At 31.5% G+C, this 27,187-nt stretch overlaps 2 protein-coding genes and 1 pseudogene across 2 annotated transcripts; 2 read left to right on the top strand and 1 right to left on the bottom strand.

The window, feature by feature from the left end:
* The first annotated feature begins 3,174 nt into the window (after positions 1 to 3,174).
* Positions 3,175 to 4,627, top strand: LOC103499667 ((R)-limonene synthase 1, chloroplastic-like). The gene is made up of 3 exons (XM_017047122.2): positions 3,175 to 3,309; positions 3,669 to 3,812; positions 4,501 to 4,627. The coding sequence occupies exons 1-3, from the start codon at positions 3,199 to 3,201 to the stop codon at positions 4,597 to 4,599; spliced, it is 354 nt and encodes a 117-aa protein (XP_016902611.2). The 5' UTR covers positions 3,175 to 3,198; the 3' UTR covers positions 4,600 to 4,627.
* An 8,438-nt stretch (positions 4,628 to 13,065) lies between these two features.
* Positions 13,066 to 13,184, bottom strand: LOC127144080 (5S ribosomal RNA; annotated as a pseudogene).
* Positions 13,185 to 19,082: 5,898 nt separating this feature from the next.
* LOC103499668 (terpene synthase 10-like) lies at positions 19,083 to 23,518 on the top strand. The gene is made up of 8 exons (XM_051079164.1): positions 19,083 to 19,241; positions 20,571 to 20,717; positions 20,865 to 21,129; positions 21,258 to 21,633; positions 21,957 to 22,175; positions 22,489 to 22,627; positions 22,712 to 22,960; positions 23,049 to 23,518. Exons 1-8 carry the CDS (start codon positions 19,143 to 19,145, stop codon positions 23,343 to 23,345), a joined length of 1,791 nt encoding a protein of 596 aa, XP_050935121.1. The 5' UTR covers positions 19,083 to 19,142; the 3' UTR covers positions 23,346 to 23,518.
* Positions 23,519 to 27,187: the final 3,669 nt, after the last annotated feature.

Here is a 27,187-nt window from a genome sequence, read left to right as displayed (position 1 = left end):
TTATTATTAATGGTTACAAATGCCTAAGATTAAGGCATTTATTTAGGAAAGATAATGAGAATAAAGATATATGTATATTTTTGGTATTATATATATATATATCCTAAAAGGAAAAGGAAAAGGAAATAATAATAATAATAATTATTATTGTTATTATTTGGGTCTCTAAGATAACCCTCTGTTGTCGCCGTCGCCTCATCAGTTGAAGTTAAGATTGGTCTCTTTGGAAGCTTGAGGATTTAAAGTGATGAATTTTTCATCAAGGATAAGAGGATTTTCCAACCTCCATCTGAGTAATATTTTATTAATTTAATTTTGGATCTATTTGGGGGTTTCTTTAAAGGTTCATTTGACAATTTTTAAGATTTAAATCTTGGATTTTTCCCAATCAAGGTTGAATTGGTTTCAACCCCAATTTTTAGAAAGTTAATTAATTTGGAAGAATTTTTGGATGTTAGCCAATTGCTAATTTCAGTAATAAAGACACTGAGTTTTCCTTTTATGATTAGAATCAAGTTAATTGGAGAATTTTTACTGTCAACTAGGTAGTACCTTGTTTGGCTAAAATCTCCAGGTAAGAGATTCTCCTACTAGACCTTCGAACTGAATTTAAGAGACCGCATGTAATTATGATTATGCATTGATGGTAGCTAAAATGCATAACTTGATGCTACTGATAATGACTGTCATTGTATTGATGTTGATGATGATAACTGAGATTATTATGTTGATGATTGATGATGATGACTGATGTTATGTTAATGACTGGTAGATTGATGTTGATGATTGTTAATGCATGATATATTCATCACATGATTAAGGACGTTAAGATTAATACTCATGCCATGTTATGATGTTATGTTATGCTACATGCTATGGATAGGGTGTTCTGTTAACTTTGTCTATTAGAGTCTTACCTGCATGGGTGTCCTTCGGGATCACCACCTATTTAGGACTGTGTGGTCCGACGGGACGTCAGTCTATCATGTATATAGATATGATTCGAGTGATTCGACGGGGTCCTCGCATCCCGATTGTCATAGTGTTACCCCCGGGTTCACTACAGACCTGCATGTCCTAGGTGCTCCCCCGGGACACCGAAGACTAGATTTTCGTTCCTATGGGAGCGCATGTTGCACGTGTTCGGGAACGTGCCAGAGATTGTGTACCATTTACAGGACTCTAATAGGAAGTTAACAGACACCTAGCGGGACTAGTAGCAGGTCCCTTACTGGGTATATGTTTATACTCACTCTTTCTATGTTTAACATTTCAGGCGAAGGTAAAGGTAGAGGAAAGCTGGCGAGCGACAAAGAAGTATCCGTGACATGCCATATGAGGACTCAGTTTTGCTTCCGCGTTTATGTTTCAGTGTTTTAATATTCCGTTTTTAATGAAAATTTAGTCTTCCCTCTTTTAAAAAAAAAATGTCTCTTGTCATTGTTTCTTTTTAGTAACGACCTCAGCTTAGTATAAAGAGTTGGGTCGTTACAGTTGGTATCAGAGCATAGTGACTAAAAATAGTACTTAACACAACAAAACATCAATGACTAAAACACGTTTGTTATGACCAAAATATTAATGATTAATTAGTCAAAAAAAAGAAAAGAATACATTCTATTCGTTAAATATACATATTGTTCATGTGACGATATACAATGTTGTCTATTCAACCTTATCTAATTCAAATTAAACGACCTTCACACTTACATGACATACTTTATAATAAGAAAAGATACAAAAGTTGAATTAAAAGTAATAGATAATTTACATCATAAACTAATGATTAAGGACTCTTGGAGAAAAAAAAGGTGATTTGCTTTATCCTAAAAACTTCCCCCTTCCCTAAAAGTTTATAAATAATCTTTAATATTAATTATATGCCTTTTTACATCTATTGATGATCAATTTATAAACTCTTAGTTGATTCAATATTTTATAACAATTATATTATTATTAATTCTAATCAAATATTTTAAACTAAATAAAATTAGTTGCAAATTATGTCATATAAAATATTTTTAAGTATTTTATGAATAAAATAAATTATAATATCAAGATGAAAATAATAGATATACTAAACTAGTTTTGGTCCATATAACTAAATCACACACGCACAAAAAATATTTCAACAAATATGCATACCACAAACAATATATAGATTCTAATAATGTATTATGTAATGTATTTTAAATTATACAATGATCCAAAATAATAATTATACAATTTTTTTTATTTAATATAAAACATATAATTCATAAAATAATTAATAATACTTTTTTAATATCGAGTTGGTTAGTTTTATGATTTATAAATATAGCATTAAAGTTTATGTCTAATCAACTTTTGTTTGTTGGGTGGTTGGATCTATGAATTAATGATGCAAATTAATTATGACCATACAAGTTGGTGTTGATCAAATAAATCACCTTACTGATTTTTGTGAGGACAACTTTCTTTTTTAGGAGCCTTCAAGACCAAAAGAAAAAAGGAAAAAAATGATGTAGTCGATCTTGTAGGAGATGTAGAAAAAAGTAACGTTAATCAGATATTGAGTTTGAATTTTAAATTCTAAGATTGGGATGTTACAATTAATACACAAGAGTGCAAACTTCTCATTAATATTATATTATAATAGAGCTTAGGAAGGAAAGGTCCGTAAGTTTTATATTAAGGTTTTAATTGATAGAGATTAAGATCTAAACTTCATTAGATTAATAAAGAATTAGGAAGGGAAAGGACCATTATATATAAATTTATTAAGGTTCAAAATGATAGTGACTAAGACCTAAACTTCATTAATTAATAGAGATTAGGAAGACTAGGAACCATACATTTAATAATTTATTTAGCTTAAGATCAAATGTGAACTAATATTCTATGTCTATTGGTTTATTAATTATGATAACTTAAAGGTGTCAAAAATTGACCTCTAGATCAACATTTAGTACATAAATAAATCTAAAAATAATGAGAGATAAGGCTAATGCTAATAATAATAATAATAATAATAAAAAAGCCCATGAATTTAAAATATTCAATAAAAGCAATGAATTTCACGTGCCATGATTTGTACAAAACTCATCCATAATTTCCATACAAATACTACCATATTCTTCCACAAGATTAGGCATTAAGAACCTTATACACAAAAGAAAAAAAGAAATACAAAGAGAAGAGAAAAAAAAACGACTTTCAATGTCTCTCATTCGCTTCCATCTTCCCATTTCTAAATTGTCCGTCTCCTATCTTGTTTCTAACGATTGCAACGTTCGACGATATGCAAACTATCAATCTCTTTTTGTAATGGTAATACTATCGATTATTTGTTTTATTATTTAATCTTTTTACTATTATTATTTACCCTTTAGTTTGTTTCTTAAGCACGTGAAGATAAATTCAAATAAGTCACTAGAGTTTGATATTTTAATAATTAATAGTGTAATACTAAGATAAGTTATGTAGGTTAGTTGTTTTTAGAGATTTTAAGAACAAATATTGCATTTGGACTAAAGTACTCTCAATATATGTAAACTTGAGTCCATATTGGGTTCTAGTCTTATTTTTTCTTTCACAACTTATTATGGAAAAAAGAATGTTTGATCTTCTTTTTATGACGACTAATTTCTAACATATAATTTAAACAACTGTGGCATAAAAATTTTCAGTTGAAATCTAATGGAGTTGGAGGTGGGATGTGCTTAAAAGCTTCAACACAATCTGATGATAATGTTATTGTGAGGCAGTGTGCAAATTATCAACCTCCTATGTGGAAAGATGATTTTATTCAATCATTACATAATGAATTTGGGGTAAGTATTTATGCATTTTTCTCCTTTTGATCATTCCTATATTATTCTCATGATGAACATAAAAAAAAAAAATAATTAAAAGAAAAACAAAACAACTATCTAAAAAGTTGTGGGTATTTTCAAATATAATAAAATAAATAAAAATATTTATAAAATATAACAAAGCTTTAAATTATAAGACACTGATTAATGCATAAAGTTTATGTTTATTATTGACAGAATTCAAAATTTTGTTATATTTTTTAAATATTTTCATAATTTTCGGATCTACAATAATTTTTCGTTATTTTCTTCATAATTTAATCAATAATATGTATTTAGAATGATTTGTTTTAGTAATCCGAAGTGTCTTTTTAAACTTCTAGTATATAGTATGTTTTCATTTTATTTTTTAAGTACTTTACAATATTCTTCAGCTCAGAAAGCACTTCAAAACAATCAGTAGGAAGTGTTACTTCAATTTACAATCTAAAACGCTTTTTTAGTTAGTAGTCTTTTTAAAATTTTCAAAACCCATTTTCCAACAATGCGATCCAACATTAAACATTAAAATTTTGAAGAGACTCAAATTAATTAATTAAACCCACTTGTAACTATTATAAGAGCAATGCTCAAATATATATATATATATATATATATATATACTGATCTTCATGCAATATGGTATATTTTTTTTTGTTAATGTTAGGGAAAAACATATAAAAAACGGTTCAACCAACTCAAAGGACAAGTTAAAGACATTGCTTGGAGAAAGAAGAGACTCTTTAGAACAACTCGAGCTCATTGATGTTTTACAAAGACTTGGAATATCTTACCACTTTAGGAGTGAAATTAAAGATATCTTACAAAGGACTATAAGCAACAAGTTCTATGAAGAGGACAAGAAGAAGAATAGTCTCTATGCAACGTCTCTTCAATTTCGACTTCTAAGACAACACCAATTTCATATTTTCGAAGGTTAGTGATTTTTTTAAGAAATAAATTGACATTTATAGCACCCTCATTGTGATTTTGTTGTCTATCCTTTTTAGAAAAATAATTAAAGTACATATTATGCAAATATGTAGGATTTCAACCATAACATAAATTTTATTTACTTTGAAGTAATTTTTAGCAAATAACATTATGTTTTTCTTTTTTTTTTCTTTTATGAAATTATGGAAAACAGATGTTTTCAATGCCTTCAAAGATGAGATGGGGAATTTCAAAACATGCTTTTATGAAGATATAAATGGAATGTTATCTTTATATGAAGCTTCATTCTTATCAACTAAAGGGGAGACTGTTTTAGAGGAAGCAAAATGCTTTGCAGTAAAATATCTAAATGAATTCATCAAATCAAGCAAAGATGAACTCAAAGTAGAGATGGTAGAGCATGCCTTGAAGCTTCCTTTACACTGGAGAATAGAAAGATTGGAGACAAGATGGAGTATTGATATATATGAGAGAATAGGAACCCTAAATCCTATTCTTCTTGAAATTGCTAAACTTGATTTCAACATGGTGCAATCTATTTACCAAGAAGACCTTAAGTATGCATCAAGGTAAGAGTGACAAAATTCGTTTTTTTATTTTTTAATTTAGGTTAATTTAGGTTACAGAGTTATGTCGGTTAGTTTCAGTTTTTAAGGGTAAATCATAACTGGTAACCCTTTTAATTAGGACTAAAAATCCAGTGTATAAGAACATTTTTTTTAAATTACAAATATAGTTAAATCTATTTATGATAATTTTTTTTTATTGTTGATAAACCCATGTTAACCATCATTGTTTGACTTAGAAACTTGGATTTAGATTAATTTGTTACATCTATAAATTCTTTTGTATAGTACTATATTTGCAAGTACTCCTTATTCTAACGATATTTTGTTGTTTATGCATAAAAGGTTGGTGGAGAAAGATGAGATGATGTATAGTGTATAGTGTATAGCAATGTTTTAGGGCTAAATCATAAACAGTAGCACTTTCAGGGTTAAAAATATAGTGTATAGCAACATTTTTTTAAAATTACTAATATAACTAAATCTATCCGTTATATTTTCTATCGTTGTTAAACCCTTATTAATGATCACCGATAGATTTTGAAACTTGGGTTTAGATTAATTTGGTATATATTTATAATTATCCCTTGTTCTAACGATATTTTTTTATATGTATAAAAAGTTGGTGGAGAAACACAGAGCTTGGACAAAAATTGAGCTTTGCAAGAGACCAGCTGATGGAAAATTTCTTTTGGACAATTGGGATTGGTTTTGAACCCGAGTTTACATATTTCAGAAGAATGGGTACAAAGATTGTGTCATTGATAACAATGATTGATGATGTTTATGATGTTTATGGCACATTGGATGAACTCAAACTCTTTACAAACGCTATAGAGAGGTAATTATTCCAATCATTAATTTGGAAAGAAAAACATTTCTTGAAAGACTGTACATAATTAAGTTTTAGGGGTTTTTTTCCTCAATTGCTTGTAAGTAGATAATGATGGCTTAGAAAAGTTTTTAGAGGTGCTCTTTCTTTTGATATCAATACATCCTTTGATTTTCGGATATGATGAGAGAGTGCTAGAGAGATGTCAACCTTATCAAGATGTCTTGATACATGTCTGATCCTTCTTTGCCTCATTGCCTTTGTGATTATTGTCTAGAGAGCAGTTCTATAAACTCTCTCGTGCTATTATTAACTTTCACTTTAGACATACAATTGAAATCAAATTATTTTCTTAATGGTAATTTTAGGTGGGATATGGCAGCAATGGACCAACTTCCTGAGTACTTGAAACAATGTTTTTTTACTCTCTACAATTCAATAAATGAGATAGCTTATGAAGCACTAATCAACCATGGAGTTGATGTCATGCAATACCTTAAGAAAGTGGTATGGACTTATTATAAAAATTTCAAATTTTAGAATTAAACTGAACTTTTTTTTTTTTTAATGTTAATTATTGCGTACGTCCAACTCCATAAACATGTAAATTTTATATATGGTGCAGTGGGCAGATTTGTGCAACTCTTATTTAATAGAGTCAAATTGGTATCACAGTGGGTATAAACCAACATTGGAAGAATATATGAACAATGCATGGATATCAGTAGCAGGACCAATTATGTTAGTTCATTCATATATTTTTGTATCAGCTCAAATATCAAAGCAAGAATTGGAGAGATTGACAAAATATGAAGATACAATTCGTTGGTCATCGACAATTATGCGACTTGCAAATGACCTATTAACACCACTGGTAAGTGAAGAATAACATTTCATTTTGACAACTATATATATTATAAAGTTGACAAACCTTGTTTATGATATTTTATGATTTAGGATGAACAAAACATTGGTGATGTTCCAAAATCAATTCAATGCTACATGAATGAGACAGGTGGTTCAGAAAAAGAAGCTCGTGAATATCTAAGACATTTGGTAGATGAGTTATGGAAGAAGTTAAATGATGAATATGATGATGAGAAACAGGTATCCACTCAAGCCATCATTGGCGACATGTCCAAGAATCTGGCACGAATATCTCAATATATGTATCAGTATGGAGATGGGCGAATAATCGACCATAACAAAACAAAAGAAAGTATAGTGGCTCTTCTTGTTCATCCTATTATTACTTGTTAATTAATATAAACAATGTCCATATAATTGTTGAAGTTAAATTAATCTAAACTTAATACATGAATTTGCATTATTAAATATGCATGAATATGTGAGATACATGGAATAGTTAATAATCACTAAATACATTGATATATGAATAGTCACATGTATTGATATTTATTGTTAATATACTTTTCTACTAGTATAAATATGTGTAAGGTTTCTCATTTGTAAATAAGAAAGAAAGTAAGAAATTCAAGTTTAAGAAATATTATTCAAGTTCTTTCTTCTCAATTGTGTGAATAAGAGAACAATCTTCTTCTCTTGTTTCTTGATTTGTATTGTAAGGGTCTATTACGTTTCCAACAAGTGGTATCAGAGCTCCGGTTAGATATGGCTTCGAATGGTAACATGTTGCAACCCCAACTTCCAAGGTTCAGCGGAAAGAATTTTAATCAATGGAGTATTCAAATGAAAGTGTTATATGGCTCTCAAGAATTGTGGGATATTGTTGAAAGAGGATACACTGAAGTTGAGAATCAGAGTGAGCTCACAAATCAACAACTTGTTGAGTTAAGAGAAAATCGTAAGAAAGACAAAAAGGCTTTATTCTTCATTTATCAAGCTGTTGATGAATTTATTTTCGAGAGAATTTCAACAGCTACTTCTGCAAAGGCGGCTTGGGATATTCTAAGATCTACCTATCAAGGAGAAGATAAGGTAAAGATGATAAGGTTACAAGCTCTCAGATCCGAATTTGATTGCATTAAAATGAAAGAAACTGAAACTATTGAAGAATTTTTCAATCGTATTCTTGTAATTGTCAATAGTTTAAGATCAAATGGTGAAGAAGTAGGCGATCAAAGAGTTGTTGAAAAGATTCTTAGAAGTATGCCAAGAAAATTTGAGCATATCGTCGTTGCAATTGAAGAATCGAAAGACTTATCTACGTTGTCTATAAATAGCTTGATGGGTTCTCTTCAATCCCATGAGCTAAGATTAAAACAATTTGATGATAACCCCGAGGAAGCTTTTCAAATGCAAACTTCATTTAGAGGCGGTTCACGTGGAAGACGTGGTGGTCATGGAAGACGAGGAGGTGGAAGAAACTATGATAATAGAAGCGGTGCAAATTCTGAAAATTCACAAGAAAGCTCTTCTTTATCTCGAGGAAGAGGAAGCGGAAGAGGAAGAGGCTTTGGCAGAAACCAAGGAGGTGGTCGTGGTAATTTCTCTCAAATTCAATGCTTTAATTGCGGAAAGTATGGTCATTTTCAAGCAAATTGTTGGGCACTAAAAAATGGAGTTGGAAATACCACCATGAATATGCATAAAGAACAAAAGAAAATTGATGAAGGCATTCTATTCCTCGCATGTAGTGTTCAAGACAATGTTGTAGAGCCTACATGGTATCTTGATAGTGGTTGTAGCAACCACATGACAGGAAATAGAAGTATATTTGTTACTTTGGATGAATCTTTCCAAAGTGAAGTGAAGACTGGTGATAATACCAGACTACAAGTCAAAGGCCAAGGTGATATTCTTGTGAAGACAAAGAAAGGGACAAAACGAGTTACAAATGTGTTCTATGTTCCAGGTCTAAAGCATAATCTTTTGAGTATTGGCCAACTGCTTCAACGAGGTTTAAAAGTTTCATTTGAAGGTGACATATGTGCAATCAAAGATCAGGCCGGTGTTCTTATTGCCAAGGTAAAAATGACTGCTAATAAGATGTTTCCTCTTAACTTTACATATGGTCAAATATCTTGCTTCAGCAGCATATTGAAGGATCCATCCTGGCTTTGGCATTTTAGATATGGTCACTTAAACTTCAAATCACTATCTTATTTGTGCAAAAATCATATGGTGAGAGGTATACAAAATATCAACCATGAGACAAATATTTGTGAAGTGTGTATTCTTGCAAAACATCATCGAGATTCATTTCCAACTGGGAAAGCTTGGAGAGCCTCTAAACCTCTCGAGTTGATTCATACAGATTTGTGTGGTCCTATGCGAACAACAACAAATGGAGGTAATCGATATTTCATAACCTTCATCGATGATTTCAGTAGAAAGTTGTGGATTTATTTTTTGAAAGAAAAGAGTGAAGCACTTGTATGTTTTAAATCCTTCAAAGCTTTTACTGAAAATCAAAGTGGTTACAAGATAAAAACTTTGAGATCTGACCGTGGTGGAGAATATATAGCTTTTGGTAATTTTTTCAAGGAGCAAGGAATTCATCATCAAATGACAGCTCGAATGACTCCACAACAAAATGGAGTTGCAGAGAGAAAAAATAGAACAATCATGGAAATGGCGAGAAGTATGCTAAAAGCAAAAAATCTGCCAAACGAATTTTGGGGAGATGCTGTTGCATGTACTGTTTACATTCTAAATCGAGCTCCAACAAAGAGTGTTCCAGGTATGACTCCTTATGAAGCATGGTGTGGTGAGAAACCATCTGTTAGTCATTTGAGAGTGTTTGGGAGTATAGCTTATTCTCATATTCCAAATCAGCTAAGAGGCAAGCTTGATGATAAATCTGAAAAATGCATTATGGTAGGTTATAGTGAAAATTCTAAAGCTTATCGATTGTATAATCCTGTGTCAAGAAAAATTATTATCAGCAGAGATGTGATTTTCAGTGAAGATGAATCATGGAACTGGAATGACGACGTTGATGAAGCTAAAAGTCCATTTCATGTTAATATTGATGAAAATGAAGTTGCTCAAGAATTAGAGCAAGCAGAAATTCAAGCGATGGAGTCATCTTCGTCCTCAACGTCATCTTCCACAAGTAATGATGAAATCTCACCAAGGAGAATGAGGAGTATTCAAGAAATTTATAATACCACTAACAGGATTAATGATGATCATTTTGCTAATTTTGCATTATTTGCTGGTGTTGATCCTGTAACTTTTGATGAAGCCATCCAAGATGAGAAATGGAAGATTGCAATGGATCAAGAGATTGATGCGATAAGAAGAAATGAAACATGGGAGTTGATGGAGCTTCCGACAAACAAACAAGCTCTTGGAGTAAAATGGGTGTACAGAACAAAGTTGAAGTCAGATGGTAATGTTGAAAAATACAAGGCAAGACTTGTTGTAAAAGGCTACAAGCAGGAATATGGTGTGGATTATGAAGAAATATTTGCCCCTGTGACAAGAATTGAGACCATTCGATTGATTTTGTCATTAGCTGCTCAAAATGGATGGAAAGTTTATCAAATGGATGTAAAATCCGCTTTTTTGAATGGACACTTGAAGGAAGAGATATTTGTTGCACAACCTTTGGGCTATGTGCAAAGGGGAGAAGAAGAAAAAGTGTACAAGTTGAAAAAAGCTTTGTATGGATTGAAGCAAGCTCCGCGAGCTTGGTACAGTCGTATTGACAGTTTTTTTCTAAAGACAGGATTTCGAAGGTGTCCATATGAGCATGCACTCTATGTCAAAGAAGACAAGTATGGCAAATTTCTCATCGTTTCTCTTTACGTTGATGATTTACTTTTTACTGGAAATGATAAATTTTTGTGTGATGATTTTAAGAATTCCATGAAAAATGAATTCGAGATGAGTGATATGGGTCTCATCCATTACTTTCTCGGAATTGAAGTTAATCAAAATGAAGGAGAAATTGTCATTTCACAGCAAAAGTATGCTCATGATTTACTAAAAAAATTTCGGATGGAAAATGCTTCACCTTGCAACACTCCCATGGATGCAAATTTGAAATTGTGCAAGGATGATATTGGAGAAGCAGTCGATCCAAGTTTATATCGAAGCTTAGTTGGAAGCTTAATGTATTTGACAGCAACAAGACCTGATATTTTATTTGCCGTAAGTATGTTAAGCAGATTTATGACAAACCCGAAAAGAAGTCATTGGGAAGCAGGAAAAAGAGTTCTTCGTTATATTCTTGGCACCATTAATTTTGGAATTTATTACAAGAAAGTTTCAGAATCAGTGATGTTTGGTTTTTGTGATAGTGACTGGGGTGGTAATGTGGATGATCATAAAAGTACATCTGGTTATGTTTTTAGTATGGGTTCAGGTGTTTTTTCATGGACTTCAAAGAAACAATCTGTTGTTGCCCTTTCTACAACCGAAGCGGAATATATCTCGTTAGCTGTAGCTGGATGTCAAGCTTTATGGCTTCGGTGGATGTTAAAAGAATTGAAGTGTATTCAAAAATGTGAAACTGTTTTATTTTGTGATAATGGATCTGCCATAGCATTATCAAAGAATCCAGTTTTCCATGGAAGAAGCAAGCATATTAGAATCAAATATCATTTTATCAGAGACTTGGTTAAAGATGGAGAAGTGATAGTAAAATATTGCAAGACTCAAGATCAAGTGGCTGATATTTTTACAAAGGCGCTCAAGTTTGACTTATTTGTTAAATTCAGAGGAAAACTTGGAGTTGCTCAAGTTTAGATTAAGGGAGGATGTTGAAGTTAAATTAATCTAAACTTAATACATGAATTTGCATTATTAAATATGCATGAATATGTGAGATACATGGAATAGTTAATAATCACTAAATACATTGATATATGAATAGTCACATGTATTGATATTTATTGTTAATATACTTTTCTACTAGTATAAATATGTGTAAGGTTTCTCATTTGTAAATAAGAAAGAAAGTAAGAAATTCAAGTTTAAGAAATATTATTCAAGTTCTTTCTTCTCAATTGTGTGAATAAGAGAACAATCTTCTTCTCTTGTTTCTTGATTTGTATTGTAAGGGTCTATTACGTTTCCAACAATAATAATATACTTGTATTTGGAAGAGGTTTAAGGAAGTCTTGGATAATATTGAGATGGGTTGTTGATGGATTTCAAATCACTGCTTAGTATCTCTAAAAAATGATATCATGTAATATGGGAAGAAAATCTTTCTTAGGTTAACAAGATAAATGAAATGATTATTGGAATGCAAATCTCATTCATGTGTCGTTCCTATACTTTCTTTTCGTCGTAGTTCTTAGTTTACCTACTAGAGAACTCAACTAGTATCACTACAAGAACTTTTCCCTTCTAGTGACAACTTTTCTTTAGCAATGCAACCCATTTCCATTGCCCAAAAGCTAACTTATATCCATACATTAAAAAATGTCACAAAAAAATGAATAAAGTACAAAGGAGTTTGAGAAAAACTCTAACAGGACAAAGATACAGTTATATTAAATCAAAAGATGATAGAAAAGAAATAGATGGAGCATTCAAAAATAACTAAATGAAAGTTGTCCAAGTTGATAGGACATAAAAATATGTAAGATCCATCTCAGCGATCACAGTGGCAAGAAATAGATCGAGCAGTGCAAAATAACTAAATGAAAATTGTCCAAGTTGACAAAATAGGACACAAAAATATGTAAGGTCCATCTCACTCGATCGTCCATCACAAGATCACAAGAATTCAGTTCACAAGAATTCAGTGACTAGTAATTGGGCTAACCCTTTCGACGTTGAATAGACTTCTAGGGACATTTTGTCGTCCTTGAGCAAAGTTAATTATGCATGATTTATGTCATACTTACGAGCAGAGAGAGTTTGAAAATCCCACGTTGAAAAAACCAAGAAAACTTACACTACTTTTAAAATAGATTGATTGGCTACTCTTCTTTTTTAAGGGGTGTAAGACCAGGAGTTCCCAAGTGGTCACCCAATTTAGTACTACTATCGTTCAAGCACGTTTAACTACGGAGTTCTGATGGGATCTAGTGCATCAGTGCTACTATGGTCGCACTCAATTACTACTCTTCTTGTCAGTGGTTTTGAGATGGAACCTTATAATATAAAGGATTTGCAATTTCTTTTAGATTTTAAATATTAAAGGACAAAATAGGACTTACTAAAATATGTAAGGATAAAAAGAGAACCTAATTTTTTCCCCACATTTCCCATTTATATACACTATAGAGTTGGAAAGAAATGGGAGGATTTTCAGAGAAGTAGAAAAAAGTTTGGTCAACATGTGGGAAGATATAGGCTCTCTTATTGGTAGGTGGTCTAGCAAAAACTCAATGTTCAAAGACTACAACCAAACCGTAATATCTTTAAACTACATGGCATTGTTAAAGTAATGTTTGTAATATGGTCCCTCACCAATATAAACATCTGTAACTTTGCCAATTATTAATGAATGGTGGTATAGTGATTAATCACTGTACCTCTCTGTTTTCTTTTCAATAAAAAAAAACTAATAGAAGAAGTTTTTTTAGTGTAGATTAAGACAAATAAAGTTGGATATAAAATGCTTTTGAAAGTATGTAGGGTCTAATTTGAATTACTTGAACAAAAAGTGTTTTCAAAAGATCATTTTTCAATTTAAGAAATGTATTTTAAAAACTATTCTTGTGACACAGACTTCAACGTTTTTTAAAATGATTTATTTTTAAAATTAAACAATTGAAAAGTTAAACTAAATTCAATTTAATCTAACATACAAATGTTTTAATGGCAAAAGGAATGGTAATCATTATAAAAAGTTATTGGTAAGAGAGAATCTTCTAATTGTAAATAGTTTTCAAAAAAAGTTAGCAGAAAATGAAGAACACCTTTTATTCATTGTGGAACATATTTTATGTTAAAGTCTCTCCTTAACATGTGAATAAAATGAAATTGGGTCATCAAAGTACTATGGAAATTTTTTTAATGGACAAAATTCCTAAAGATATTTAGAAATATATCAAAAGTTTATAGTTTATCAATTACTGTCGGCATCTATTAGGTCATTTTACTATATTTAAAGACAATATTTAAAATTAATAGGGTAAATTAGATAAAATTCTTATAAACTTTCTACCTCGTAGGAAAAAATATATTTGAGTTTCAAGAATCTTAATACTATCTTTATGTTAAAAACTCTCTTATCGTTAGTATTGAATGAAAACCATTTTTCTCTTTAGAAAATGATACAAATTGGATTAATAGGTGCACCCAAACATTTCGATCAAATATATTCAGTAAGCACGGCTAACACAAACCCCATACAAAGTATTGAATGAAAACCGTTAGTAATTTGTTTTAGAAAATACTAAAAAAAATCATACAATACTAATAAAAAGCCCTGTAATTTAGCCAAAATAAATAAATAAATAAATCATATATTGTTTGTCAAACAACTCTTTGGGTTATTGTTTAATAATTATAAATATATATGACATGCAACAAGAGAAGTTCACACATTTCGTAGTGCTAATTTTTTTTCTAACGTTTCTCTAAGTCGTCCATAACTTATGACTTTTCTGTTAGATCACACTTATTTTATTTTCTATTTCATTAATACTATGTAGAGTGTAGTTATCGAAACTCATCGAGTCTTAAAAAAAAGCCAGCTAGTTGTAATAGCTCGGTAATATTTTTTGGGATAATAATTAATTGTATATATACGACGATAACCTTAAAAAATTGCAAATATATATAAAAAAATGTTTTAAGTGATAGACTTTAAAGCTGACAAGTTCTTGTTGGTGATAGACTCCATTGCTGATAGTCTTCTATCAATGATATAATCTACCACTAATAGACTCAAAGAACTGGATCTAAATTTGATTACTTTTTAAAGTTGAACATATTTTTTAATTTTTTTCTAAAGAAAAAGAAATCATTTGATAAATCCATGACAAAAACAAACTAAATAAATGTCTATCAAGGAAATTAGGTTGTGGGAAACACTCTCTCTATGCATAGACATAGCCATTATATATTTAAGCCAAAAGAATAATAAAATAAGTCATTTTTAGAAAAATTTATAGTGTCATGGAAGAGTCGTCCCAAACCAATCTTAAAAAATTAGATTGAAAATAATAAGAAAAATACTCTAGAAGTGTTCTTTGTGATGTAGAATAGAAGTGTTGAATCTTAATTTGCTATATATTTGTAACTTTGTTTTTTTGGATGGGTGCTATATGTTGTACTAATAGTTTAAGTTTGGATTTTTATATATATTTGCCACTGCTTTATTTATTTATTTATTTATTTATTTATTTTTCTTACTTTAAACCTTTTTGTTTTATTTATTTTAATCCAAATGTTGAAAATGACTTTTTAAATACATGTGTGCCTTCTTTTCAAATTAATCCAAATAAGGTCAAAAGCCAAAAGTCACATTTGTAGAAGAAAAAAACCAACCAATGATGAAAACAAAATAAGATATTTACATCTATCATAAGAAAAAACGTGCAAAGAAAAAAAAAAAAAAAAGAAAGGACCAACTTGGACGAAAATTTTCTTATAATTAAGATATTTTAAGGATATTTTTAAATATGATAGAATAAATTAAAATATTTATAAAATATAAAAAATATATCATAGTCTATCCTCGATGAACTGTAATAGACTACTATATTTATATCTATATGTATCAATTAGATATAGATGGTAAATCTATCTTGGTCTAATACGGTCTATCACACATATATATTTTAAAAATATGTTTAGAAGTTTTTTGATTTTTAAATAATTTTTCATAAATAAATGAGTTTAAAGATAATAAGAAAATGAAAAATAATATGTGCCCCCATATACGACATTAGATTTTTCCCAAAGTCCTCTTCTTTATAAGTACTTCTCAAGAAAATTAATCTATAAAATAAAATTTATTTTATACTCTAAAGTAATCAATTAAATTTTCAAGCCAATGATCCATACAAATCTTAAATCAATTTGGATCTATTTGATAACGCTTTTGTTTCTTATTTTTTTGTTTAGGTTTCTCTTGTTTGATAACTATTCTCGTTTTTCATTTTTAAAATTCAGAAACATTTTTAGAAATGGAGCAAAAATAAAGATTTTCACATGGATGATTTTCTTTAAATTTTTTTTTCACTTTTTTATTTCTTCACTTGTTTATTTATTTTTCTTCCTTTGTTAAATTTTCATATTCATATGGTTAGTATTTTTTAATTTATTTTTTTCCTTTCTTTATTAATATTTAATTCATATATATTTTAATTTATTTTTATTTTAAATCGACTCTTTCAGTTTAAAAGTCACTCACGGTTATGCATGAGACTTTTAAATACGATAATTAATACAATATTAGAAGTAATTTATGAAATTTAAGAATTAGATATCAGTAGCTAAAATGAATCTAACTCATCCATAATTGATACGATTGAAATTGAATTTCCAATGTCCTATTAAAAAAAAAAAACTTGGTAATAGTAGGTTTCATGAACAAAAGGATTTATCATCTTCCTTTCCTCTTTTATTTTAATTTTTCCTAATATTTTTATATACTACTTTAGTAGAATTTTATGGTAGATAAGTGTCACTCAAATAAATTTAGGCAATCTTTGTTGCGTTTTAAAAGTGATTGTCTTAGATGTCATGCCAACAAGAAAACCTAGTTGTTTTGTGATTTAAAAATAGTTTTGTAAAATAAAGAATTTAGTAGAAATAAAAAAACGATTTTTTTTTATTGTATTGGAAAACATGTTTGGTTAAATTAATTTGAATTTATAATTCAAATTTGATGTTTGGTTGTGAATTTTAAAATGCAATAACAATATATCTTATATTTATAAATTTTTAAAACAAAATTAAAAATAAAAAAGAATTGAAAGGACATGCAAGTTTTAATCAATCAACATGATTCTATACCTTTTAAACGAAAAAAAAATTATAACATTAAATTCATGTTTTGTTTTTTTAGCAAAAGGTATATGAGAAAATTCAGCCTTTGATATTGAGATTAGATGAACTATGTTAATTTTAATAATTATAATTAAATTTAGAAGTAATTATCGTAAATGAAAAAACCATCGAAAATCTTAATAAAATACAGTAAGATTTCACGTTCTACGTTGAATTATGTTCATTTTAGTATATAATATCTAAAGCGTTTTATTGGAAAAAAACCAGCTATCAAATTTATTGGTAAGATATTTGCTCTCTAACTGGTAGCTGGTCCTCAAAAAGTAAATTGTTCAAGCACTACAGCCAGGCCACAATTTCCTTAAATATCAATGCTTTTTGCTTTTTACTTATGTAACTGAATCAAGACATTGTATTATCTTTCTGATAATAAAATTCGTGACAGGGTGGCTACTCTCTAACTGCTAGTATCTTTTAAAAAAGAAATCTAAAACATTTTATTAATAATAAAAATCGATGAATATTAATAAAAAATGTCATATAAGTAGTTTAGGTTTTATTGGTTTTTTTTTTTTTTTTAAATTTCATACCCATTTTAAGTATTAACAAAAATCTCAACTCACGTCTATGTGGATATTAAATAAGTAATTTAAAATATTGATGAAAATTGATCCTATATTTTAGTATAAAAAAGAAAACATTAAATTATGGTGGGGTTTACCCAACGTTTTTAATCTCAAATAATTCAAGAAAAAAAAATATATTGATTTTGACCACAAATACATTTGTGGTGGAGATTGGCCATATTAAAGGAATGTGGCATAAAAACAAAAACCTTTCTCAAATGAATAAAAATTTGGAAAGGTCACCAAACGTTTGACATGAAAGATCTCTGTACAGATGATTCAAATGGGAGTGTGAAAATGAAATTTCCCACCATTTTGAAAATGAGGTTTAATTTTTTTTTTTCTTTTTACTGTTTGATCATATCATGTATGGGTGAAATTACCGAAGCCCTCGTGTGCATGCGGATTGACCAATTCTTGGTACTCGCTCTTCTCTTGACTCTCATTTTTTACTGTCTCATTTTTTTAGTCTATCTTGTTCTATTTTTGATAACTTTCACAAATCCCACTCTTCTTTCCTTTTTTTTCTTAGGATTTTCTCTTTCTCACTCAACTCTGTCTTGCTTTCTTTTTTTATGATTTTGATCACCTCTCTCTTCTTTTCTTTGCTGGAGTTGGACATGATCTTACTCACTGAAGAAGGGATTGTGTAGTCCAAAGAAGAAGAAAGGTGAAGAACGAAGGATGAGAGAGAACACTAGATCTAGGTGATCTCAAAATAATTAGAAGAAGAAAGGAAAAAAAGAACCCAATAATGGAAGAGGGAGGAAGAGAGAAAAAGATAGGGGTAATTGTGTAAAAGTATTTGAAGAATGATTTATAACCAATGGGTAGAAAATCTTAAGTTCTGAAACAGTGGAGCAATTTTTCATTTTAGGCCTCCAAAATACATCTCTTAAAACCAGCATTCTTATGACTAAAGAGGCGGACGGAAAAGGAGGAAGACTCTCTATTTCTGGTTCTCTTGTAGCTGGATTCTTTGGAACCACAAGAATCCTTAATTAGAATGAGATTCCAACTCAGTACCTTTTGAGATTTTGAGAAGAGTTGTTCTTTGGAAACTCTACCATTTAACTCAAATTTCCACTTAAAAGATAAATCACTCTTAAATAACTCAATCTTACCAATTTCAATGTATTTATTTTTCTTGATAAATTTCTTTTCTTTTTGTTTCTCTTTATTTCTCACTCTAATATCTATTTTAACTGCAAATTAATCTATAAACAAGTTTATAACATAAACGACATACATATTTTAAAATTCCAAAATATTAACTTTAGACTTCATAACTGAATATCCCTTACCAACATTTATTTATGTTAAAAAATGGTAATAACTCAATAAATGAAATAAAAAACAATGTACTAAAAAATCTTCACAAACTTATCTATATAAGAGCCAACCAATTGTCCAAATGAATGGGCACTAAGAGACAACCTTACAAAAAGGGAAAGCAAAAGAGAAAAAACGTACAACTTGTATGCTCTCAATGGCTCTTCTCCACTTTCCTCTTTCTTCTGCATTCTCTTTTCATGGAGCTGCTCTACCATCTACAAACTATCAACCTTCTTTTACTATGGTAATATATGTAATTTATGATTCCTTTCTTTAAGTCTTCTTTTTAAACTATTTTCAAAATAATTGTAAATCATAGTAATTTTGATCTTTGAGTTCCATTACTAGCACAACCATGGGAGTATTGAACAACGTCTTTGATCTTTTGTTTGATGACATATGTCATTATTCATTAAGTCACGATCATGTTGATGCAAGCACATTACAAAATACTTACATGATATCAAGGTTTTCGCTGTATCACTTAGTTGGGTTAATTAACAGAAGCAAATTCGAAAAACTAAAGTTTGATAACCGTTAGGTCTTTGGATTTTTGTTTATGAATTTTATACTTCTTTTTATCTCTCAATATTTTCTATACCAATGGTTTTCATTTTTCTTTTGTTCATCATTTAATTTTTTTTTGTCATAGTTTGAAATTTGATTTTTTTTAAAGGAAATTTCAAACACATGGTTTAGAAGAGAGAAAAAACTAATTAAGTGAGGATATGAATTTTTTAAATTCTCATGGTTTGGATAACAGTCACATGATCTTCTTCCTCTCTTCTATCTTGTGTTTGGAACAACGTGGATCCTCTAAATAGGACAGAACCTTTCATGACTTTAATTTTCATGAATTAGTTTCACCCAAAGAGAGTGCAATAAAGACATTAATATCTTCTCTTACCGAATACTAGACTTTTTATTTGTATTTTCAGTATCTTACGTTCTCACTATTCTCACTTCTTTCTTTTACCTGCAAACTTGTAACTCGCCCAGACTACTCATTTAAGTACCATGTTTGGGTGCACTTTTGAAAGAGTAAAAATCACTTTTCTCAATGTTCAAAGTTGTCGGTTTTGAATATGGGCAAAAGTGATACGCAGTTTGCCAATGAACAAGTGGACTGTTTTCTTTCCATTTAAAACACATGTATAAACTTGGTGTCATTATTTCAACCTCTACTATCATGGGGGGACCTTGGTTGGTATTGGAGTCACACATGTGGTTTGAAGTAGAGATACGTTTTCTTTTCCAAGTTCCAACAACCGGCCATTATTGTTATGAACATGATAGGCAGTACAATAATATCAATACATAGGCAAGTCTATAAATTTAAAAGACAATCATAGATTCAAAGAATTTTACATATATAACAGTATAATACAAACAAAAGTTTAGATCCAATTCTTTAAATTTTTTTGCTATGTAATTAAATATTAGCTTTAAAAATGTTTCCAACTGCAGTTATCTAAATGTAATTTATTTTTTCGGAGAAATTGGGAGTTACATACTTTTGTTTCCTTATTTTTTTTCTAACATATTTAAAATTGGTGGCATAAAAATATTGCAGTTAAAATATGTTGTGGTTGAACGTGGAATGTGCATAAAAGCATCGATACAAACTCAAAGTGGTGATGTTATTGTGAGGCAATGTGCAAATTACAATCCTCCTTTGTGGAAAGATGATTTTATTCAATCATTACATAATGAATTCAGGGTATGGTTTCTTTGAAGAACTGCACTTCTCTGTCATTAGTGATCTTCTATTTACTGCAAACACATAGTGTCCAATGATGATAAGTTGTTTCATTTTGCTATATTTAAAAATACTTGATGCTATTTCTTCATGTTAACTAATGTTCAGGGAGAAACATATAGGAGACGATTTAGTCAATTAAAAGAACAAGTTCAAACATTGCTGAAAGAAGAAAGTGACTCTTTGGAGCAGCTCGAACTCATTGATGCCTTACAAAAGCTTGGAATATCATACCACTTTGAGAGTGAAATTAAAAATATACTACAAAGAATAAGCAACAAGTCTCTTAAAGAGGATAGGAAGAAGAATAGTCTCTACGCAACATCTCTTGAATTTCGACTTCTAAGACAACACCAATTTGATATTTATGAAGGTTGATACTTTTTTTTAGAAAAAGATATGACGTGAACCAACGTATTATCCAAATATATGGAGGTTCTTTGAAATAACTTTTAAGAAAATAATATTATGCTTATTTTTTGTTGTTGAAATTATGGACAGGTGTTTTCAATGCCTTCAAAGATGAGATGGGGAATTTAAAAACATGCTCTTATGAAGATATAAATGAAATGTTATCTTTATATGAAGCTTCATTCTTATCAACTAAAGGGGAGACTATTTTGGAGGAAGCAAAATGCTTTGCAGTAAAATATCTAAATGAATTCATCAAATCAAGCAAAGATGAACTCAAAGTAGAGATTGTAGAGCATGCCTTGAAGCTTCCTTTACACTGGAGAATAGAAAGATTGGAGGCAAGATGGAGTATTGATATATATGAGAGAATAGGAACCCTAAATCCTATTCTTCTTGAAATTGCTAAACTTGATTTCAACATGGTGCAATCTATTTACCAAGAAGACCTTAAGTATGCATCAAGGTAAGAGTGACAAAATTCATTTTTTCCAATTAGTTATTTTTTCGTTCAATTACAAACTTGGTCATATATTTAAAGAAAGTTAGAATTTATTAATTCAAACCTGGCGAATAGTCCTATATATGGTTTGATAAAACCATGATATGGAACTATTTTTTGGTGTTTTTATAATCGAACCATAACTAGGCAGGGACTGAATTCTAATGGTAAACAATATGGTCTAAATTCTAACTTTTTTTCAAATTATAGGACTGATGAATTTAATTTTAATTTTATTTTTATTGATCCCATGCACTATTCTAATGAACTTTTTTTAATGTATAAAGTTGGTGGAGAGACACAGAGCTAGGAGAAAAGATGAGCTTTGCAAGAGACCAACTGATGGAAAATTTCTATTGGACAGTAGGCATTGGATTTGAACCTGAGCTTTCATATTTTAGAAGAATGGGCACAAAGATTGTGACATTGATTACAATGATTGATGATGTTTATGATGTCTATGGCACATTGGATGAACTCAAACTCTTTACAACTGCAATACAGAGGTAAGTTGATCAATGATTAAAAGAAAAAGTTAGATCAAAAGATTATAATCAATTCGTCGTAGTTTTGTTTCTAAATAAATTCAGAAAAACCCAAGTTTAAGGGTCTTTGTTAATTAAATCCATAAACCATAGCCAGAGACCTAATACTTCCATAATCATGTCGAGTCTGTCAGCTACATCATTCTTATCAATATGCATCGTAGTTTTTTTTTTTTTTTCCCTTAAACATTATTAGTTGTATATGTTCAAATTGCAGTTGTTTGAAAATAGAATTGATATCTAATTCTCTCTTTTTAATCAATGGTAATTTTAGGTGGGATATTGGAGCAATGGACCAACTTCCTGAGTACTTGAAACAATGTTTTTTTACTCTCTACAATTCAATAAATGAGATAGCTTATGAAGCACTAATCAATCATGGAGTTGATGTCATGCAATACCTCAAGAAAGTGGTATGGAGAACTCAGGAAGTTGATTAATTATTAATTATTATTCAACTTCATAAACGTAACATGTAAATTTTATAAATGGTGCAGTGGGGAGATTTGTGCAAATCTTATTTAATAGAGTCAAATTGGCATCACAGTGGCTATAAACCAACGTTGGAAGAATATATGAACAATGCATGGATATCAGTAGCAGGACCACTTATGTTAGTTCATTCATATATTTTTGTATCAGCTCAAATATCAAAGCAAGAATTGGAGAGATTGACAAAATATGAAGATACAATTCGTTGGTCATCAACAATTATGAGACTTGCAAATGACCTATTAACACCATTGGTACGTAAGTGTAGAACAACATTTCATTTTGACAACTATATATATTATAAAGTTGACTAACTTTATGTTATAATATTTTATGATTTAGAATGAACAAAACATTGGTGATGTTCCAAAATCAATTCAATGCTACATGAATGAAACAGGCACTTCAGAGAAAAATGCTCGTGTTTACATAAAACATATGGTAGATGAGTTATGGAAGAAGTTAAATGAATATGATGATGAGAAACTTGTGTCCTCACAACCCTTCGTCAAGATGCCTAAGAATCTGGCACGAATATCTCAATGTATGTATCAATATGGAGAAGGAGATACATTAGATCACAACAAGACAAAAGAAAGTGTGGTGTCTCTTCTTGTAACACCTATTATCATTCATTAATATAACTAACCATTAAATTTATAGTTAGAATAACGGTAATGCTTCGAGTTTAGGTACTGAAAAACAAGAATAAACTGATATCACGTCAGAGATGTATCATAAGAATATGAAAGTATAGGTAAGAAAAGTTTTAAAAAGAATAAAAAGTTACTACTATATTTCCTTTGTGTGAACTCAATTCCAAGAACTTCAAAGTTAAAGGTGCTTAGTTTGGAGTAATTCGATGGTTCATACTAAAAAGATCCGTGTTGGTTTGTGGGAACAACTTTTACTCTTAAAACCTTTAAAGATAAATAAGGATGATGCAGTCAGATCGAATGGGAATGTTGAGCCCGTCAAGATCGTAATCAGAAATTCAGAATACTGAGAGTTTGAACCAAGAAATAAAGAAGGAAGAAAACAAGCTAATAAAATTAATTCTTTCTTGAAGGTTTCATAACTAATATTATAGAAGGCAGGCCACAAACTTTTTAAGATGATGCATCATCTCCCGTTGTACCTTATATTATATAATTGGAATGAAATTATCAGTAGTGAGTCAAAATTCACTTTACAAAACAATAACCAAGAATAATCAGTTGATTTTCATCTTGGAAGTAAACCAATAGAATGTAAATGGATTTTGAAAAGAAAACCAATGGTTGAAGGTGCAATTGATGAAAATAAAGGCTTTCATACTCACACTACTAGAAAAATAGTCTTTCTTGACGGTTTTATTTTTAATTTCTTGATGGTTTTTGAAAAAAAAAACGTTAAGAAAGGAGTGATTTAAAAGAAAAACCGTCAATAATTTTTATGAAAGGGTGGAGGGTAGTCAATTTTCAGCTTTTTTGACGGTTTTGAAATGTTAAGTAATATGCATTTTTTCTTGACATTTTAAAACCGTCAAGTATTATCTGTTAAATTCTTGACGTTTTTAAAATGTCAAGAATTTTTATGAATTCGACATTCTTGACGTTTTTTAAACGTCAAATGATATATACTTATTATTGACGTTTACAAAATGTCAAGTAATATCGATTAAATTTTTAACGTTTTAAAACGTCAAAATTTTTTATAAAAAGGCATAGGGGAACCATTTTCAAATTTCTTGACGTTTTAAAAACATCCAAAATTATTAAATAATTAAAAACAAAACCTAATTTTCCTTTCTTTCTTTCTTTCTTTTTTTTTTTTTTTTTTTTTTTTTTTTTTTACTTTTTCCCTTTCCCTCCACCCAACTTCAATTTCCCTCTTCCTTTCTCACAACCCACACGACGACATACCTTCTTCTCACAACTCACCCATCCCGAACAAAGCCGAATTTTCGAGGGAATCGAACGATTTTTTTAGATGGGTGGGTGATTGATATAATGTGGGATGTTTACGATTGGCTATTCTGACCGGAATCTGCGGCAGGGGCGACGTTCATGTTTAGGAAGAGAAGTGGATTGGACAGTCGGCTGTGGCTGGAGGAGAAGACAGAGAAGGCTGGCTTTTCTTTGTTGATTCGAGCTTGTAAGAATAATCCTTCCTCATTCATAATTTCATAATTTGTTTTTGAGAAAATAAAAAAGAAAAAGAATTTTTTTTTCATATAATTTTTCTATTTATTATTATTATTTCTTGTTTTTTTTTTTGTGATTTTTAGTTTGGATTATTTGATTCTCTCTTTGAAGTTACTTGGAAGAAAAATGATTCGGTAGGAACTTTGACAACTTTGTAGTTTAAGTTTAACAAGAAGCAGTATGTAACGACCCAACTCCTTATACTGAATCGAAGTCATTACCAAATATAGAACAAGTGGTTTAAGTCATAAAAAAAATTTCAAAACGCATACGGTTTAAGAAATTTTATTTATAAAATTTAAACAAGGTAGTCATGCAAAAATGTAAAAGCGTTCTGAAATCCTACTCGGGCCCTATCTACATAAAAGATGGTAAGTGATGAAAAGTACTCAAATTCAAATGCGAAAATCTGAAATAAGAATAAGCGGAAGCGGTAGTCCCTATGGCCCTCCACGGTCTCACTTCGGGTCGCTCGCCAGCTTGCCCTTGCCCTTGCCCCGTCCTCTACCTGAAAACATAAAACGAAGAGAGTGAGTATAAAAATACTCAGTAAGGGACCCACTACTAGTCCCACTAGGTGCCTGTTAACTTCCTGTTAGAGTCCTGATAACTGGTACCCAATCTCTGGCACGTTCCCGAACACGTGCAATCATGCGCTCCCGTAGGAACGTAACTCTGGTCTTCGGTGCCCCGGGGGACACCTAGGACAGTCGGGATGCGAGGACCCCGTCGAGTCACTCGAGTCATATCTATATCCATGCTAGACTGGCGTCCCGTCGGACCACACAGTCCTCAATAGGTGGTGATCCCGAAGGACACCCATGCAGGTACGACTCTAACAGATCAAGCTAACAGGTACCCTAATTGCAGTATACATACACATGGCATCAGCATATAACATATCATATAAATCATCTCTGCCCTCTCCGTCTCGACATTCGTCGTATAGCTATAACAGCTCTCGCCACACATAACAGGCTATAGTATAACCATACCGTCATTTACATCATACTAACATTGATTTCAGGCATCGTACCGTCCAATCCTCAACATGCAAAATTGGAGTATACATCATCTCATATTTCTAAGCATGGAGCGAGTAGTAGAATCTCTTACCTGGAGATTTACTTGACGAGTCCTAACCGCGAGGCAGTACGCTTTCCAAGCGACGAGGTCCTAACTGTTTAATATGCCAAAATTCGTAATTAGGTCGCCCACGATTAACGGTTCAAGACTCATTCGAAATGACTTACCCTAGAAGGAGATTGCAGTGCTCAAGCCCCTACTGAAGAAATCCCCCGCTGCAGCAGTTACCTGGTCCAAGACGTCCCTTAAGGAAAAATGACCTAATTTAATTCCAAATTAAATTAACTAGTGCCCAAAATATTGAATCTTACTGGATAATGCCAAAATAATTGATTTAATTACCAAAAATTAGGTGGAAGGAGCCAAATTAGTCTTGGCGGCTCGGCTGGAAGAGGACAGGGACCGGCTCGGCTTGGCGCAGGCGCGGCTCGGCTCGGCACAGGGATTACGCGTGCGGCTCGGCTTGCAACAGGAGGGAGACGCGGCTCGGCTACGCAGAAGCGCGCGGCGCGGCTTCACACGCGAACGCGGCTCGCGCACGGGTGCACGCGGGCGCGGGTCGGGTTCCGGAAGGTGGCGCGCGTCGGTTCGGGTCGCGGGGCGGGTCTTCGGTCGGATCTTTGCGCGCGAGGCGTCGGCTTCCGGATTTCGGGTGGCGCGGCGGCTGCTGGTGGTCCGGCTACCGCGGCTTCGCTCGGCGACGGCTACAGACTTGCGTTTCGGCTGCGCTTGCGTCGGATCGAAGCGGCGCGACTCGGCTGGCTGACGAGTTGGCTGCGGACGCGCGAAGGTGGTTCGACTCGGCTTCGGCGTGCGAGAGACGGCTGCTCCGACGGACGCTCGGCTGCTGGATCGGCTTGGGCGATTCTTCCGACGCGGCTGGAAGCTCGGCGACGGCTCGGTTTCGGCTGTAGGCTCGGCTGCGCTGCTGAACAGAGAGGGGAGATGCTTGGCGGCTCGGGTTCGCGGCGACGGCGGCGGCGGCGGCGTGCGGCGGCTAGGGTTTCAAAAAAAATTCCTTTTTCTTTTTTTTCTTTTCCCCTCTTTCTTTCTTTGATTGATTTTTTTTTCTTTCTCTTCCTCTTTACGCACGAGTCCCAAGGCCCTTTTATAAAAAAATGACTCTTTTCTTTCCCAAAACAACCCCTCCTCTCTCTCTCTCCAAATCTCACCAAAACAACCAACTTTAGTTTAATATGGGCTTCCCTA

The sequence above is a fragment of the Cucumis melo genome, chromosome 11 (assembly GCF_025177605.1).
Source record: "Cucumis melo cultivar AY chromosome 11, USDA_Cmelo_AY_1.0, whole genome shotgun sequence".
Classification (NCBI taxonomy): domain Eukaryota; kingdom Viridiplantae; phylum Streptophyta; class Magnoliopsida; order Cucurbitales; family Cucurbitaceae; genus Cucumis; species Cucumis melo.
Note: the sequence above shows the minus strand (reverse complement) of the source record. Positions and strands in the feature narration are given on the sequence as shown.

Excerpts from the sequence above, each read along its gene's own strand:
- LOC103499667 (XM_017047122.2), top strand. The coding sequence starts at position 3,199 with ATGTCTCTCATTCGCTTCCATCTTCCCATTTCTAAATTGTCCGTCTCC. Across the intron at positions 3,310-3,668 it reads ATCAATCTCTTTTTGTAATG|TTGAAATCTAATGGAGTTGG; the intron begins GTAATACTATCG and ends AAAAATTTTCAG. Across the intron at positions 3,813-4,500 it reads CATTACATAATGAATTTGGG|GGAAAAACATATAAAAAACG; the intron begins GTAAGTATTTAT and ends TGTTAATGTTAG.
- LOC103499668 (XM_051079164.1), top strand. The coding sequence starts at position 19,143 with ATGCTCTCAATGGCTCTTCTCCACTTTCCTCTTTCTTCTGCATTCTCT. Across the intron at positions 19,242-20,570 it reads ATCAACCTTCTTTTACTATG|TTAAAATATGTTGTGGTTGA; the intron begins GTAATATATGTA and ends AAAATATTGCAG. Across the intron at positions 20,718-20,864 it reads CATTACATAATGAATTCAGG|GGAGAAACATATAGGAGACG; the intron begins GTATGGTTTCTT and ends ACTAATGTTCAG.